At 39.9% G+C, this 19,087-nt stretch overlaps 1 protein-coding gene across 1 annotated transcript in view; it reads right to left on the bottom strand.

Annotated features, from left to right (window-relative positions):
- The window catches only part of LOC126456966 (cullin-associated NEDD8-dissociated protein 1), a 158,835-nt gene that overhangs the window by 48,077 nt on the left and 91,671 nt on the right, over window positions 1–19,087 (bottom strand). Inside the window, exons 15-16 of the mRNA XM_050092903.1 lie at window positions 14,507–14,658; window positions 11,048–11,208 (exon numbers count right to left, since the gene is read on the bottom strand). Of these exons, the coding sequence (XP_049948860.1) occupies window positions 11,048–11,208; window positions 14,507–14,658 (313 nt within the window). The remainder of the gene's footprint in view (window positions 1–11,047; window positions 11,209–14,506; window positions 14,659–19,087) is intronic.

Below are 19,087 nucleotides of genomic sequence, written 5' to 3'. Positions count from 1 at the left end.
CATACGCAGATGTCACAGGCTTATTTTGTTCCACAACCGAATATAACAGCAGCTTTGTCATACTCATGTCTGCAGCAAAGCAGACCACTGCACAATAGATTCTTTGTGTTCGCTAATTGTTGGAGGTTTTTTTTCTAAAATCACAGAATTGTAAGGTGCATTATCCGTTACAAACACAGTCAGAACGCCAAATTGGAGCAACCAATTTTTAAATCATGGAGAAATCATGGGTTGTCCACATCATCATGATAATCACAGGTTTTTCTCAATTGAAAAACTAAAAGTTCTTTGTGCACAAAACCGTTTGAAGAACCTGGATGGGCCACAATTAATTAGGCTCCTCTTCCTGTTGGCTGATGACCACTGCTATTCTGAGTGTCAACTGTCTAACATTTATCAACTGATTCTCCAGCATCGAACCAGGTTTCGTGTAACCAATAATTGAATGTATAGCCTTTCCTACAATTTTATGTAAGAAAGTACTATGAGCCTTAATGATGTGAGCTTTTTTGATAACATAATTCAGCTGCCTAACTTTTTAAAGCAGATGCCCATACTTTTTAACGCCATTTTAAGACACATTTTCTCCCTTGAGAAAGTTCACATTCTTTTAAAGAATTTAGAAACTCTGCTATTGTGGGGCATTCTTTTCTGCTACAATATCCTTAAAAGTGCCGACAAATTGCATCAGTCTGGAATGAATCAAGATCTGTAACTGGACAAGGCTGCCTTTTTTCTTTCCAGGAGAGCTTAAAAACACACTGCTTTCTCCACAAGGGCTTTTTTCCACACTGTTTACTTCAGTATCTTGCGAGTCTTGAAGTAGTATCCTTTCCCATACAACAGTTCATTGAGCGAGTCCTAGAGTTTTCGAGATGCACTCTAAAAAACATCAGCAGGGATTGACATGTCCGTGAACAGAAACAAATACTTTTTCTTGCTCATAAATCTCACATGTCCTCTATAGCAATTCCAAAGTCTGACTATTTGAGGGCACTCCACAGTGCAATGGATTGTCACTTGGAGAATGACCATTTCGGTGACATTCTTTAATAAACAAAATCTGTAGTCAAGGCAGTAACACAAAGCATCACAACACAGAAGCAACAAGTCATGCACCAACATACAATGTTTACACAGAAGCTGGCAATGTTGTGGCACTGACACTAGAACAGGCTTGTGTTGTGGTGCTGTAATTGGTTCAGAAGACAGAGTGTCTTGCATTCCTCCTTTGTTTGCGAGTTATACTGCCAATTTTACAGCACTTGTGGAGTAACCTTTCAACTTTAAGCAGCCCAAGTATAGAGGAATCCTTCCTGACCACTCAGAAACCCAAACCCCTCACCTGGTTCTACTTCACTGATGACACATTCGAGATCCACATTCCTTCGCAACCTCAACAGCTTCTCGTCAACCAGCTTCACCTGGTCCTCCTCAACTGAACAAGCCACTTTCCGCAGCGTTCATCTCCACCTCAAAGATGGCAACATCAGTACTCCATCCATATCAAACATACCAACCACCAGCAATACCTCCACTTTGACATATCCCACCCATTCTGCACCAAGAAGTCCCTTCCAACAGCCTAACCACCCATGGTCACCGCATTTGTAGTGACAAGCTGTCGCTCTCAAAATATACCAAGGATCTCACTAAGGCCTTCACAAATTGAAATTACCCTCCAACCCTCATACAAAGGCAGATCTGTGCATTATCTCTCCAGTCACCCAGCATCTCCCAAAGTGCCATTGTCTGGCCACAAAGGAGTATTTCCCTCGTGACTCAGTACCAGCCACTATTGAAGCAACTAAATCACATTCTCCGCTAGGGTTCCCACTATCTCATGTCGTGCCCTGCAATGAAGAATGTCCTACCCACTATCCTTCCCACCTCTCCCACAGTGGTATTCTGTCACCCACCAAACCTACACAGTATCACAATATCTTCATCCATCCTTACTCTACCGATGCTCCCAACTCCTTGTCTTATGGTACATATCCCTTCAATAGAACTAGATGCAAGACTTGGCCCATACATCCTCCAACCACCACCACCACCACCACCACCACCACCACCACCACCAGTTCCAGTCCGGTCACAAGCCTTACATACCTCATCAAAGGCAGGGCTACCTGTCAAAGCAATCATGTGACCTACTGGCTAAGCTGCAATCCCTCTGCTGAATTCTATGTGGGCATTACAACCAACATGCTATCTTTCCACATGAATGGCCACCACAAACTGTGACCACGAAACAGCTGGACCACCCAGTTGCTGACTCGCTGCCCAACACAACGTTCTTCACTTCAATGACTGCTTCAAAACCTGTGTCATCTGGAACCTTCCTACAAACACCAGCTTTCCTTAACTGCACAGGTGGGAACTCTCCCTGCAATATATCCTCTGTTCCCATAATCCCACTGCCCTCAACCTTCGTTAGTCATTGTCTTTCACCCACCTATCCCCTTTTTCATTCCCACTCTAGGTCTACATACATATCCTGCATTCCATCAATGCAGCTACAGTCTGTTTACTTCTCTTTCTCCCCCCCACCCCCACCCCCCCTCCCTCCAACTGAAGTCTAACCTCCCATCTGCACTAAGTTGTCCTACACTCTCCCCACCATAGCCCTGTATGTTCCCACAAGCAGCACTTTACTGTCCCCCCCCCCCCCTCACCCTATCACCCCCCCCCCCTCCCTGACCCAGCCTTCTCATTATCCTGTCACCCAGATTGTCTCTCTCATCATCTGCTGTTGCTTGCAGTCTGGTCTCTGCGGCCAGAGATCATGGCCATGTATGTGTGATTTGTGTTTGCATGTGTGTGTGTGGGGGGGGGGGGGGGGGGGGGGGCAGAATTGGTCGAAAGCTGACTTGTTTAGCACTCTTTTTTTTATGCCTGTCTGTGACTCAACAGCTCCACTACACTGTGAGTAGCAATCCATCCTTTAACACATTGACTGCCACATGAGCCCATGTTGACTCACAGTTACATGGGTTGTGACGCCACGTGAGCCATATTCGGTTCACGTATACATTGTACTGTGGGCCGTGTGAGCCATAACTGGCTCATGCTGAGTTATGTTTAGAGGCCTCATGAGCCTCATAGAGCTCACAAATAATGCGTTTCAACTATGGGTTTAAAAGTGGTGGCTCCACTGAACACACTTGTTCATAGCACTCAATATTTTTGCAGCTGGAAGCCTTGGTGATTCCTAACTGCAACTGTCAGAGATACATATAAACATAACGATGATATGGTGCCTGCAAAACATCAAAATGGCATGGATGTTTTGAAATCCAAAGCAGTCAGGGACTACAATGCCACCAAGTCATTTATTGATGTATCCGATCAGATGAGCTCATACTCAACGACACTTTGGCATACGGTTAAATGGTACAGAAAGATGGTTTTTGAAATCCTTTTTGGAACATCTGTTGTAAATGCTCAAGTGCTGTAAAACTTGGCAAACAAAGGATCCAAGTCTCGCATACAAATAATTCCTTACAGAGAGCTCCTGACTCTGCTACTATTGCATGCCATAGATCCACAACCACAAGCAACACAACAACCGTTCCACGAAGATAACAGCCATCACCTTGTGGCAGTAGAGGGAGTGAAGCAGATCAATCAAAGATGATATTCAGGCTATTATAAGTGCCTGCAAAGAACAGAAGAAAGAAAGGATGCTGCTAAGAAAGTGAATAAGGTGTGCACTAAATGCAATAAATGTGACCATGTTCAACGAGTGTTTTAGTGACATTCACAATGCTGTGTCGAAGAAGTAGAATATTCTAAGATCTTTATTCATGAACATTGTCAGAAAAAGTAAAAAATGTAAATAATGCAGTATTATATGCAGCTAATAAAGGGCGCGGCAGAGTTTATAGTGGGATATTAAAAACACACCATCAGGCAGCAACTATAATTTATTTATTGCCTCTTATGTCAATTAGTAGTTAAAAGTATGCCATTTACTAACATGTAAGTCATTGTCCATTGTGTGGATTACTTTTTGAATACGATTCCTGTCAAATGATGCCCCCTCTGCACAACAAATTCATCTAGGCGGCATTGGAAGCTCTCCATAACTTGGCGTAACATATTCCCTGGGACATTGCCGAAGGCAGTTCTGATGTGATCCTTCAACTCAGGAATTGTGGCACAATGTATTCGGAACACTTCTTGCTTCAGGTAGCCTCAAAGGAAAAACGTCTGCACATGGAAGGTCAGGTGAGCGAGGCGGCCACGAAATGTCACAAAACGGGAGATTACTCTACCGGGAAATGTCTGACACAAGAAATCAATGCAAATTCTGAGCGTATGCTAGGTCACTCCATCTTGTTGAAAACATTATTGTCCCACATCCACCATACCTAATTGGCGAAGAACTAAGTCTTCCAGCATCTTTAGGTAGCATTCACTGGTGACAGTTGCAGTCACACTGCTGTCATCCTCAAAGTAGTAATGGCCAATAATCCCAAAGGAAGCAACTCCACACCACACTGTGATACAAGAACTGTGCAAGGGCTTGATGTGCAGTTCATGCGGGTTTACATCACTCCAATAACTAATATTCTGTTCAGTCACTGAACCACGTAACTCAAAATGAGCTTCATCTGACATCAAGATGGTGTGCAACATTTGTGGATTTTGGCGAAAGAGATCACGCACGGTTAAGCAGAATGTTTCGCACGATACCCAATTACAAGACCTAATTTCCTGAACAATCTGCAGCTTATATGGGTGAAAATGGAGATCATCTTGTAATATTCTCCTGAATGAGTGATCAGATATATGCACAGTTTGCGCATGAAGACGAACAGATCTTTTTAGGCTACACAACAGTGCAGCACGAACATTTTCCACGGCTTCTGGTGTCCGCACAGCTCTTTCACTTCATCATGGCTTGCCATTGCAAACATAATCTGTTCTTCGAAATGCCTGTACCCACTGTCTGGAAATTTCCTATGACGTGTGAAGTTGAAATTTTGCCAAAATAGATGCTGGATAGCAATAACAGAGTCGTTATTCTTGAAATAACTTTCAACAGCAAAGGCATGATGCTGTGCACTCCACCGCTCCATATCAACGTCACACTCAAAATGGCAGCTCATTAGTACACGAATGCGGCACACATTCCTTCAGTACGTCATTGTACTAAACATGTCAAATTACACTATGAATGCTGCCGCACCCTTTACAACCAAACAAATTAAGTGTTTGAATCATTTTTTGGACAACAATTTTTTATACATATTGTGGTTTCAAATCATGAGAGCAACATGTAGCTCATGTGGCCACAGATTATAATTGTATTAAAATGATGTTGTTGGGCCATGTGAGCCATATATGGCTCACACCTTTTATCAGTCCAGATCAGTCATAAATTGACATTTTATGAAGTAACTTTTAATCCTACATGTTCAAAAGAAGACATCTGCAGCAAAAAATCAATTTGGCTTCAGAAGTAATATTCGTGATATCAATGTGGCATAGCAACGTATGGTCCAAATTTAATAATGGCAGTCAATCTGTTATCTATGTATCACTACTACTTGTTTAAAAGGGATCTGCCATGGTGCAGATTAATGTGATGTGTGTCATCTCCAAGTTGTAATCTGGACAATTCAAGAATGCTCTAGAACACTTGTAAAAGCTCAAGACTATTGTAGTACAACTTCAAACATTTTCTCCTGAAAAATTACATGGCTGTGAAAGACCAGACACTGTACTGGGACTATTTCAAAACTCTTATCTACACAACCACAACAGCTAACAGCAGCACAACCACTACAGTGCACAGCAGGGGAACCAAAGATAGCATAAAAACCAGTGATTGGTGGTGGATGGTTTTGGAAGTACGGTCAACTGAACCAAAAAAAGTTTTATAATATATATGATGATGACTTTACGTCTTCTACTGATGAATAAGTTTTCAAGTTTTCCTTTTTTACGGCAAATATATTAACTTTAACAATGTCATTTTTTCGTGGACTGGCTCTGGGAACAACTGTACTAAAGACCCTTTATGCAAACTATCAAGGTGCAATTGCGATGAGTTTGTTCTGTGAGTGTGTGTTTCATATGACAGAATATGGCAACATTATTCGGAGTTTGAATTATTTTTGCTGTTGGTAGTAAGCACACCATAAACTTCACACTGATAATTTAAGAGCAACTGCATGGTGAAGTACTCAGTATAGTAACCTAACAGTCAACAGAAATGGTACGCAGTCTAATGTGATAAGCTTTGAGAGCATTTTTCAAATCCTCAACATCATTTACCAAATTAACTGCAGTGGGGGTATCAGTGGGTGAACCAACAAAGAAACTGAAAACATTTTAGCATACAATGTCTCATGCATTAGCTTCCAGACAGAGTGAGCTAGAGCAGCATTAGTAATGAGGAAGAATTCTGTTTACAAATTCTCTCCTTTCCCATGACATAAACGTTCCAGAAAGTTTTACCTATGAATACATCATTTTAATGGCATACCAAACCATCATTTAATAATTCTCCAAAAGGCACTTGACAGTACAGCAAGCTTATGATTACCTAATTTAGTATGGATACAGGACTAGATATCTAACCGAAAACATAACGATCTAAAATAACAATGTTTTTTACAAGAAACTACTACTTACTGTGTTTAGGAACCATGCCACCTGTCATATTTGAATCGCCACTGTATAATCCATGTGAGAAAGTGGCAACGTATTTACAAAATTACACAAACACATTATATACCTTAACACCTCAACACACTTTTTCAGAAACAACTGTTCGTGGCCCCCCCTTTTCTTTCCCGTCACTGGTTCTCCTTTCCTGGAGCATCAAAACATCAGTACAGTCCAACAAATTTTGTCCTGCATAAGAATTTTACACTCTTTAGTACATTGATGCGCACAATAAATTCAGGGACCACCTCATTTTCGCTGTTTTCCTCTACTGAATACACTTTTTTCACAAATCCTGGATCACTTAGCTACTCAAATCACAATTAATAAGCATCACTATTTAACCACTCACAGATGTTTTCATCATCTAATGATTCCTTTTCAATTATTAGAGCAACATGTTCTCATTTGTGTGTCATCTTTCTAGCACATATACACTGGAGAGACAAAGAGACTGGTACACCTCCTTAGAAGTAGTGCTGGAGGGAACTGACACCATGAATCCTACAGTGCTATCCATAAGAGTACGAGGGGGTGGAGATCTCTTCTGAACAGCACGTTGCAAGGCATCCCAGATATGCTCAATAATGTTCATATCTGGGGAGTTTGGTGACCAGCGTAAGTGATTAAACTCACAAGAGTGTTCCTGAAGCTACTCTGTAACAATTCTGGACATGTGGGGCGTCGCATTGTCCTGCTGCAATTGCCCAAGTCCGTTGGAATGCACAATGGACACGAATGGATGCAAGTGATCAGACAGGATGCTTACGAACATGTCACTGTCAGAATCGTATTTAAACGTACTAGGAGTCCCATTATCATTCCAACTGTACACATCCCACACCATTATAGAGCCTCCACCAACTTGAACAGTCCCCTGCTGACATGACATGAGGTTGTCTCCATACCTATACATGCCCATCCGCTCAATACAATTTGAAACAAGACTCGCCTGACCAGGCAGCATGTTTCCAAACATCAAATATCCAATGTCGGTGTTGACGGGCCCAGACGAGGTGTAAAGCTTTGTGTCCTGCAGTCATCAAGGATACACGAGTGGGCCTTTGGTTCTGAAAGCCCTTATCGATGATGCTTCGTTGACTGGTTCGCATGCTGACACTTGTCGATAGCCCAGCACTGAAATCTGCAGCAATTTGCTGAAGGGTTGCGCTTTTGTTATGTTGATCAATTCTCTTCAGTCATTGTTGGTCCCGTTCTTACAGGATCATTTTCCAGCCACACCTACATTTGAGATTTGATGTCTTACAAGATTCATGATATTCACAGTACACTCGTGAAACTGTCATATGGGAAAATCCCCACTTCATCACTACCTCGGATATGCTGTGTCCCATTGCTCGTGCGGTGACTATAACACCGTGCTCAAACTCACTTAGATCTTGTTGCACCAGACACTTACCGTCTTATACAGGTGTTGGTGACCGCAGCACTGTATTGTGCCTGTTTAAATATCTCTGTATTTGAGTATGCATACCTATACTAGTTTCCTTGGCACTTCAGTGCACAAACCATCTCTATCTTCAGAAAAAAAGGTGAAATAGGCTAACACACACTGTCAATGATCCATTTTAGAAACTATGGTATTACTGAACTCTGTCAGCTGCTAGTAAACTATGAACAATGCATTCATTTTGGCAGTATTCAACAGTATGCCTCCCCAGAAGGTAAGAATTCTGAAAGAAACTCTCCCACAACAAGACCTGAATAATTTTGAGTTTGAAATTATTGACTTTTAGCACCAGGGAAAAGGCTTGGCTACCATACAGTCAGGTAATCAGCTGTAGACATGTTGCAAGGATAGAGCCCTCATATTTACCTAAAAATGAAATGGGAACAATGGAAAAACATTTCAGTTATGTCTGACAGAGGGATTGGGGCCTGCATTGACTTCTGGTAGTAAAATATGAATCACATGAATAATAACTTATTCTAACAAAAGTATGTGTTCTCATACTAACAGAATACTTGAGACTTCATTTTAGTATTTTGTTTTTTTCTTTTTCTTTTCTTTTTCTTTTCTTTTAAGGGAAAAAACCCATCACCGAAATATGCCCAGATAAACTGCAACCAGATAATCAAGAGCTTCATGCACATGCAGGATCTGCAGTGGAACATCGCTTAATGAGCACCTCCATTAATGTGCTATGCGCATAATAAGCAAAACAAACTGTAAAGGAATGACTCATTTAACGAGCAATGTTTCAAATAACGAGTGACGAAGATTTAGTATGATGTCACCAGCAGTTTGTGCACAGGGGGAAACATCAACACCTTTCATTGTCGCAGCAGCATATGAACAATGTCTTTAATACGTACTGCAGTCTGGGTTTAGCAGCATCTTAATGCAGCTTGTGGCCACACAGTTTTCCAAAGATAAAGCTGCAAGAAGACAACCGTAAGAGAAAGAAAATGACCTTAGAAGGGAATTGTAAAATCACTGAAAACACAAACGTGGTGTGAGCTTTGCCGATTTAGCACGCACATAATCTGTCTACAACTATTTGCACTATTCTCAAGGACAAGGACAAGATTATGAAGATGGATGCTTCAAAGGGAGTGACAGGAGTATCTAAACAGTGGTTTCGTATTCTGGACGATATCAGAAGCTTGCTCCTTATACGGATAAATAAAAAGCAATTTCAAGTTGACACTATTAATGAGGACATAATTTGTGAGAAGGCAAGAAGGATTTTTGCCGACCTTGTTAGGAAGACGCCAGGATCATCAGCGTCTGAAGAACTGGTTAAGGGAAGCCACGGGTGGTTCGAGGAGTTTAAGATAAGGAGCAGCATCCACAGTGTTGTGAGGCATGGAAAATCAGCCAGCTCTAACACAAACACGGCAGAGAACTTCATCAGCAACTTCAAGATGCTCATAGATTCTGAGGGTTATCTGCCACAACAGGTTTGTAATTGTGATGAGACAGGTCAATTATGGAAAAAAATGCCGAAGTTTATATTTATAACAGCAGAGGAGAATGCGCTGACCAGTCACAAGCCAATGAAAGACTGTCTCACACTGTTTTCTGTGTCAAGGAAAGCGGCGATTTGAAAATTAAACCACTGCTTGTTTCCCATTCAGAAACTCCACAAGCCTTCAAGAAGAGTTACATCCAGAAGAGCAGGTTAAACGTGATGTGGAAGTCCAACAGCCAGGCTTGGGTGACGTGATCTTTTTTGCAAATGGATCAATGAAGTATTTGGCTCTTCTGTGAAAAAATATTTGCTTGAGATGAATCTGCCACTCCATGTCTTGCTTGTTATAGCCAACACTCCTGCCCATTCTCCAGGCCTACAGGACTATCTCCTTTAAGAATTTCAATTCATCAAGATCCAATTTCTGTCTCCCAACACCACTTTGTTAGTCCAGTCTACGGACCAGCAGATTATTTCTAATTTTAAGAAGCTACCTATCTCACTCCGAGAGATTTGGGAATATAACTTCAACGTCACTGACTGCGTCAAGATGATCGAAGAGGCATGGGAAGGGGTTACCAAGAGAACGCTCACTTCCGCATTGGCCAGAGTGCATTGTCAAATGTGACTGAGGCCTTTGAATCAGTATCTGTGGAGCCTGTAGTCAACGAGATTGTCTTTGCCAAGAGCATAGGGCTAGTAGTGGATAACAATGATATCGATGAGCTTGTGGAAGATGACAGCCAAGAAATTACCACCGAAGAGCTTATGGAGTTGCAGTGTGTATTCAAAGCAGGAAGTTGTGGAGAGGAGTTCTTCAGAGGAGGATGAGGAGGAGGTTACAGCACAGCAGCGATCTTCTGTCGCTACAAGAGAAATGCTCAAAAGCATGGGAATTGGTTGCATGGTACATTGAAAATCATCACCCCAATAAAGCAATGGCTACACATGCTAAAAGTTTGTTTGACAATAATGCTGTGTCGCAATATCACCAAGTGTTGAAGTGCCCGTAGGGACAAGTGACTATAGATAGCTTCCTAGTAAAAAATTATTAGTTATGTATCATGAATAATAATGTAAATAATATTGTATGTATAATTTTCTTTGAATAAATGGCATGAATAAGATAATAATGAGTAATTATTGTATTGTATTGTACATTAATTTAACAAGTATTTCGCACTACAAGTAAGATTCTGGAACAAATTATGCTTGCTATGCAAGGTTCCACTGCACATCTTTAAGTAGTAAATATTTTCAACTTCAACTTAGTGAAGTTACAGACAGATCTGAGTAACACTTAATTCCTTTGGAGGTTCAAACATAAGCTACAATACAAACAGTTTGATTGGAACCAAAAATTCCAACACAATACTAGGAGCAAATAATACCACCCTGCGATAGAGTTAATATATTGCTTTACAACTTACATGTGACGGCCTATTTCTCCTATGACCAACAAGGCAAAAATATGTTGTGCATCATTTCGTGGGTTTTGTACATTTCGCAAGAACTGTTCCACAACAGTCAATGCTTCTTGTCGCCATGTTACTGTCAATGCTGCCACACATTTAGCAAGTGAATGGAATGCCTGAAATAGAAGCATTGTAAAGTGGTATTAATTACTACAAAGCCTTTTCCTCTAATTATGTAAACTGAAGTAATAAATCTCTTCCCACCCCCTTTCTCATCACGTATGCAGTTGGGTGAAAAACACAGAAAGTGCACAGTTTTCGCCTGAAAATCTTGACATTCCTAAATACTTCTGGAAAGCATTTGCAACAGATGAAGAATGTCTACTTACCTGTATCACAAAAACTGAACAGGTGGGCTCTTAAAGGAGAGACGGATGGGGAGGGGAGGAAAGAACAAGAAAAACAGATACTGTGTCTCTAGGCAGTGGAAATTTCAAGCAGTTTCTTCTCTAAATAAAGCAGCAATCTGGGATACAATGATGAATGAAACAGGTAGGAGTACCCAAAAAGCTAAGTTTTATGGAATTTAAAAGAATTTCCTCCATAAGACTTCAAGTGTATCCACGAAATAGTAATGTAGGACCAATACAGGCCTTCCAGTAGGGGAACCCACGTGCCAACTTGTGTAACATTAAAAGAAAGAAACTAAGCGATTAGACAACTCCATGCCAACAGATATTTCTGTCATTCACAAACCATTAATTACCAATGAGTGTGCATTCACCTACTAAAGACCCAGATTTGGATACAAAGTGTTGGCATAATATTACAGTTTAGAGAATGGAGCCAACTAACAAATCAATACAGACATGAAAATAGTCTGAAGAGAGGTGTAAGAATAATTGAAAAAACATTAAAAATATACAAATGGCTGGAATGCAACAGAATAAATGGAGATCCATGAGACACTTGCAGAGAAAGGGATAGGAATCTTTTTCTCTAAGCACAATAACTTTATAATATTTTGTATGTTTAATATTTGTCACAAAATAGTGCATTGGGGGTTTAGCAGTCTGTCAATGGCAGCGTCATTAGAGATGGCCCACATACTTATCAGTTGCGTGGTTTGGTACAACAGGATGAAGAGCTTTCCTGTTAAACATCTCTTCTGAACAAATGCTCATACCACTTAAGACCGTCATTTTAGAGCCTATGTTTGCTGCACTTTTTTGTTTTAGTCCATACTACTACCTCTGGAAGTCTGTTGGTGGCGTTCTGGTTCACCCTCTAAATGTAACATTGTATTATCAATGAAAACCTGAGACAAGACAGATTAAGGGAAGTTAGAATTTCGAAAATTTTGTGCCAACAACTCACAAAATATGGTAGGATGAATATGACAAATTCTGCGAGACTAGTTTCTTCCAGCATATACTATGTTCAAACAACGTTTGGGAATGCAACAACAGCCAATATTTCAACAGCAGCACAACCTGCCATTTTCACAACATAACAGTCATGCCTTGAAAATTGGCAGTTGTCGAAATCACTTGGCTGCATTCCCGTTACGTTATCTAAACATGAACACGTCTGAGTTAATTGGTGCAACATCCTTTAATTATTCCAGTTGCCCATTAAGGTAGTTGTAAATGATTGAGGGAGGCTTAGCACATTACCATTTACTGGTCACAAATTTTTACAGTTTACAAGATAAATCAACTGAAATAAGCACAGGAGCTAATTATAATGAACCACCTTTAGAAATAGCATTTGTATGCAAATACACATTGTTGATGGTGAGCATACCCTACTTGTGAGAACAGTCTTTCAGAAACTGACTATGTGGCTATACAGCTCAAATATTTACATGCAATTTTTTCATAGTTTTGGATAGGTAGTATCGGTGATGTGATTCCATATTTCAATTGGATCTTATTAAGATCCAAGGGGCGATCTTTCTGATGATAATTTAACTATGATGGTTCCTGTTTCATAATTTAACAATGGTTTGGGTTCACAGTCATGAAACATTTTTTAAATGAAAGTCCTGTCATCTGACTGTGTAGATCATTTCTTCTACTGTACAATCATTATTTTGGCCTTTGGCCATTTTCAAATAACACAATGTTGGGCATAATCAGACTTCTATAATCAAAGTAATAATTGAAATATGTTAAATTTGGTTATATAATGCAGGTGTCATAGTGCAGAAATGAGAACAATTCAAAAAGCATCTGGCAGATGTAAAACAAACATTTGTGACACACACTGAATAACTGTGCAATAAAATGGTCAGCAAAAACAGTTGTCATATGTGCAGGCACCATTATCTCAAGCCAAGTCTTATCTTGCCTAAGATTGTGTTGCTTGAAAATGCCCAAAGGCCAAAATCAAGTTTGTACAGTAAAATAAACAATACACACAGTCAAGTGGTGGAACTTTCATTGAAAAAGTGCCCATTTCAGTTTGTAAAAAAATGGTTTCCCTGTTTTCCAACAGGAATATATTGCCATCTCCCATAGCTTCATTTCAATGGCTGCAAGGAAATTCTTGATGGTTTTGATTGTTTTCGAACATGCTAAAGTATCTTGAAAGTGTGTTCTCTTAATTTAGGATCAAGCAATGTAGATATGGCTAATATGTTAACACACACAGTTGGTAGCGATTCGTTTTTTTTATTTCTGTTATGATGTTACTCTTCAGGTTCTCTCCATCTGCATTGGCTGCATACCACGTATTTTGATACTGAACATATCAGTCACCAGTATTATTTTACTACTTGCAACATATTTTTCTACACAAATTTCATGATAAGTCACTTCTATAGGCCACAGAACGTCACAACCATCTAGCAGATCTACAATATTTGTGTACATTGGCATGAGTGGTCCACTAGCATGGCAATTAATAATCCCAGGACACAACTGCAAAAAATCTTTCAATTATACAGAATATTGAAATTAATTAGTATCTGGTCTTACTCTTTTCTCAGTTCATTACTTGCTATTACGCTTCATTTAAACCAAATTAAAATCCTTTTCAAAGCAGTAATCAACTATGGTAGTTTGTCAGTCTACTGAATGAAATGTTTTGGGGAAAAAAAGAGCATGTAGGCAAACCAAGATTTATGACTTCCTTCTAAATGCTATTTTTATTCCTTTAACCAATGCATTGATGTCGTACATTCAGAAAGAGACTGGTTTAAGTCAAGGGAAAATTATTAACAATGTTAACAAGTATGCTGGTTTTTACCACCATCAAAGGTCGGTATTTTGCTATTAACATAAGTGTTAAGACATTTCACAGACTTCAGTATCGATACTGAAATATCAATTTCTGTAAATACTGATGATCATTGCACATCCATATTTCCAACTACACAGTTCCTCTGTTCTGTATGCATGATATTCCCTACTTTAAAATACATAAATTTTGTAATAGCTAGAAAAATATACAAACTGCTCTGAAAATTACCTGCTTGTGCAAAATCAATACTGGTGATGTGCTTTCACCACACTGTGTAATAGGAGCAACTAACATAGAAAGCAAATCCCTGAAACCAAGGCCTGGTAATTCTGCTTTCACCAATGCTTCAAAGAACTCCAACATTGAATTAAGTGCTGCTCCTATTGACAAAATACAAAAATTAACGTCAATGTGTATCAAATCAATTACTCGAAACTACAAATTTACTTGGCAGCAAAAACTATATAACTGATATACCCAGGAGCTAATACAACATCAATATACAGATTCAATTTATTAAAAAACCCCTCTGCAATCAGTAAAATAAAAAAATAAAAGAATGTTGGCACTACTCAAGAAACCATTGACAGAGTAAAAAGGAGATTAATACTTGTGGACCATGTGATAAGCAAAACTGGTAAAGAGATAAGATTTCGTCTTATATCCACAAATTCTTTAGCAACGGATTTGTTGTAAAAAATGTTCTCTGTGAAAATGTAACACTGAACTTGTACATGATTATAAGCTTTCAAGAATGTAGTCCAATGCCTTGATCAGGAAAGCAAATTCTTGAATGTTCAGCAACACCCAACAAATGTGGCAAATACTGCAGCCTGTCAATATTACATCAAAGACAGACTCCTACTCACCAGATACAGGAGATGTTGAGTTAGTGACATGCACAACAAAAAAGGACTGCTATGCATTTGAGCTTTCGGCCACAAAGCCTTTTTCTAAAGTAGAACACACACACAAATTCACACAAGCAAAAAACACACACAAATGACCATTGTTGTTGATCACTGAGACTGGGCAGCATAGAGCAGCTGTACCTGATGGGCAAGAGCCTGTGGGTCGGGGGTGAGGAGGAGGCTAGGGCAGAAGGGGGAGGAATAGCAGGGTAGGGGCAGGAAAAGGTCTAATGCTGCTTGTGGAAGTATGCAGGGATGTGGTGGGGAGACAAGGTAGGGCTGTCCAATGCAGTCGGGAAGCTTAGGAGGGAGATGAGGAATGGGGAGGGGGGGAGTGGAAAAGGAGAGAAGCAGAGGGGAGTGGAAAAGGAGAGAATCAGGGGAGCGGGAAAAAGACTAGTTGATGCGTTGATGGAAAAGAGGGTTGTGTAGTGATGGAGTGAGAGCAGGAAAGGGGACAGGTATGCAACAGACAGAGACCAGTGAAATGTCACGGTATAACCATTGCCGTCACCTGCCATGACCAATTTTCAACCACCTTAAAACTAACCCCCCCGCCCTCCCAAAGAAAAAAAATCATCCTTTTGCCATCATGATGATACACTTCTGATTTGGTTTCATGGCTGGAAGGCAAACAACAGTTCACTGGTCACAAAAAATAGTGTATGTCCCACCATAACGAATATGCTAGAAATGGAGAAGGAATAAAAGCAATCCTTCTTAAGAGGTTCTAATAGAATATAAACCAGATGATCTATTTCATTGACCACTCAGTTTATCACAAAATCATCCCAAGCAGACCAGTACCCCTAGGCACATTTTCCAATGCCAAGCCAGAAAAGAGCTCTCTTGAACACTAACACCTGAAAGCTTATCATATAAAGAATACCTCAGAGCCAAAATAAACTATCTTACCTCTATTGAGATAAAATGGCTACTGGATACAAAAACTCGGCCCACCAGTACATTTGTTCAGTCAACACAACAGAAATATCATCACACGTCACTGCTTCCTTTTACATAATGTTCAATAAAACAGAACACATCATAGACAATGGATTAAAATTAATTTTTGGCGGTTTAATACAATAAGGTGTTGCGACCTGTGAAGAACATTCATACTCTTAGAGACGCATGTGTTTATAATATTCCATGTGAATACTGCAGTAACTGTGGGACAGTATTTGCACCATTTCCAATAGCAGTTCCTCATAAAATATAGAAATCTAGAAAAATCTGTGGCAACCAAACTGAGCCTCAAGAATAAGCCTTTGGCCTTCCTTGAATACACACAGATTCCAGCGCAAGTTTCAAATTACTGTGTTTCAGTCATCGAGGATAAACACATTTACTGACAGATATCCACTACTCATTTAGCAATGCTCCAAAAAGGGCATTTGATACCGAGAAATTACAGACAATATGCAACATCCTGTACATTGTTATGAGCAAAATGATGCTAAAATGTAACCTCTGGTCACTGTGAGCACCAGTATATCTTCTGTGGATTCCCAGAATGTCTGACAGTCTGTTGCTTTCTACATGTAAGCATCTGAGGATATAGCCAAAAGCTTGGAAATTTGCATCAATCTGATGTGACATTTTCACCTTTTATACTAGTTAATCTGACTTCTAACTCTGTTTTACTAAGCACAGAAAATGCACTAGAAAGTTAGTTCCAATTAGAGAGTAAATTCTATCTACAGAAAAAAAGTAAGGATAGCTCAACTCACATGTAAGTGATGTGATGGAAAGTACTTTATGTATTACTTTCACTTCCCCCTTCCCTTTTCTACTCATGAATTGTGCGCGCAAAGAATAAGTGTTGAGAAGATTTCATGCGAGTTCAAATCTCTCTCTACCTTTCCTTTCATAGTCTTTTCATAAGACATATGTAGGTGGAAGTAATACATTGCCTGTGTATTCTAGGAAGTATGCACCTCGATGCACAATGGTTTGTAAAGCTTGCCACTGGAGCTGGATGAGTATTTCCTTGATGTTTTCGCGCTTCCTAAACAAACCTGTGATGAAATTCATTGCTCTTTTTTGGAGCTTCTCTATTTCATCTGTTCCCAGACTGATGTGCAAAATTCAATTACACTTCCTGAGGATTCTTCCAACAAATCTCAGTCTGGCATTTATCTTTCCTGTGATTTGTTTTATGTGGTCGTTCCACTTTCAATTGCTGATGTCGAATATTCTAAGATATTTAATGGAGTGAATGTTTCTAGTGCTTGTTCAGCAACTGTGTAAACATACAATAAATAACAGGTCCTTTTACCTATTTATGCACAATATTTTACATTTTTATATGTTGAGGGTTAACTACCGCAATCAAGTGTCGATCCTCTGCAGGTCTACCTGCATTTCATTATAGTTTTGAAGTCCTGCAAATACTCAAAAGAAAACAACACCATCAGCGCGTACAGACCCATGAAGTTTCTGACGTTACCCAGTAGGCCATATATAAATATATATCCACTGTCCCATCACATTAATGTGACAACCTATCAAAAGCCTGTATAACAATCCGTGAGATGTACAGGAAGTAAGTCAATGAGGGTCTAGAAGGTACTGACAGGGATATGGAGCCATGCCATCTCCAGTGCCATGGTCCTCAATTGAGGATCCATGGCACGAATAGCTTGATCATGGTGGTCCCACCGAGTCTTAATTGAGTTTAAATCCGGGGCATTTGGTGGCCAGGGAAGTACAGCAAGCTCAGCATGGTGCTCTTCGAACCACACACGTACAGTGTGAGCTGCAAAGCGTGTTGCTTTGCCCCACTTGTACATGCTATTCCATAATGGCTAGAGCATGCAGGGAAGGCCCTCCGCCCTGGAAGCTTCCAAATACTGTAGTAGAATGTTTGTTTCTAGATGTTTCATGCCATACATGCCAACGGCAATCTGTCTGATGGAGCATAAAAAGTGATTCATCTGAAAAGGCCACCTGTTGCCACTCAGTTGATATTCAGTTGCAGTACTGGCATGTAAATCCCAGACTTTGTCAACTATGGTGCCAAGCAAACAGTTTACGAACTCAGCTGTTTCAGAAATGCTTCCATCCAGATAAATTATTTCGTTCCCACATTACAACAACAACTGCACCATTTCCGCATCTCCCTGACACTATGTACCCTCTACTGCTAGTGCTGCTCTGAGTGGTTCTTGCATGCTGACATCTGATATAGGCTGTGGTCACATTAGTGTGACTTGACTGTGTATACAGTGAAGATAATTGTCCACCATTCCTTTGGGGTACATCTTAAGTTACTTTTCATGTGAAAATTTCTCTCCATTAAGTATCAACATGCTGTGTTCTATTTGTTAGGAACTCTTTAGCCCAATCGCAAAGCTTGATTTTCTGTATGATTGTGTTTTGTTCATTGGGTGATAGATCAGAACTGTATCTAACGCTTTCCATCAGTCAAGGAACATGGCATGAACCTGGGCACCATTATCTACTGCCTTCTGGGTCTCATGGACAAATAAAGCGAACTGCATTTCATGTTATCCTTGTTTGCAGAATCCCTGTTGATTCCCACAGAGATTTCCTAGGAGATTTTACATCTCTAGAGAGATTATTATACACAACCATAAAACTCGTTTTATGCATTCTACAACCAACTGAATTCAGTGATATACGCCTGTTTGATGATCATTCTAGGAAACAAGAATGACCTGTGCTATTTTATAATCACTAGAAATGCTTCATTCCACCAGTCTGCATATTCTGTAACCGTACAGGCATTAAGTCCAGTCACCTTTCCTCTGTTTAACGATTTCTGTTGATTTTTGTCCTGCCGTCATTTATTTTAATACCTGCAATTTTGACATTCATACAACTGAAAGAAGGAACTGTAGAACAATTTTCCTCAGTGAAACAGTTTCAGAAA

Source organism: Schistocerca serialis, chromosome 2, assembly GCF_023864345.2.
Source record: "Schistocerca serialis cubense isolate TAMUIC-IGC-003099 chromosome 2, iqSchSeri2.2, whole genome shotgun sequence".
In the NCBI taxonomy this organism is placed as follows: domain Eukaryota; kingdom Metazoa; phylum Arthropoda; class Insecta; order Orthoptera; family Acrididae; genus Schistocerca; species Schistocerca serialis.
This window is presented reverse-complemented; position numbering and strand designations above follow the sequence as displayed.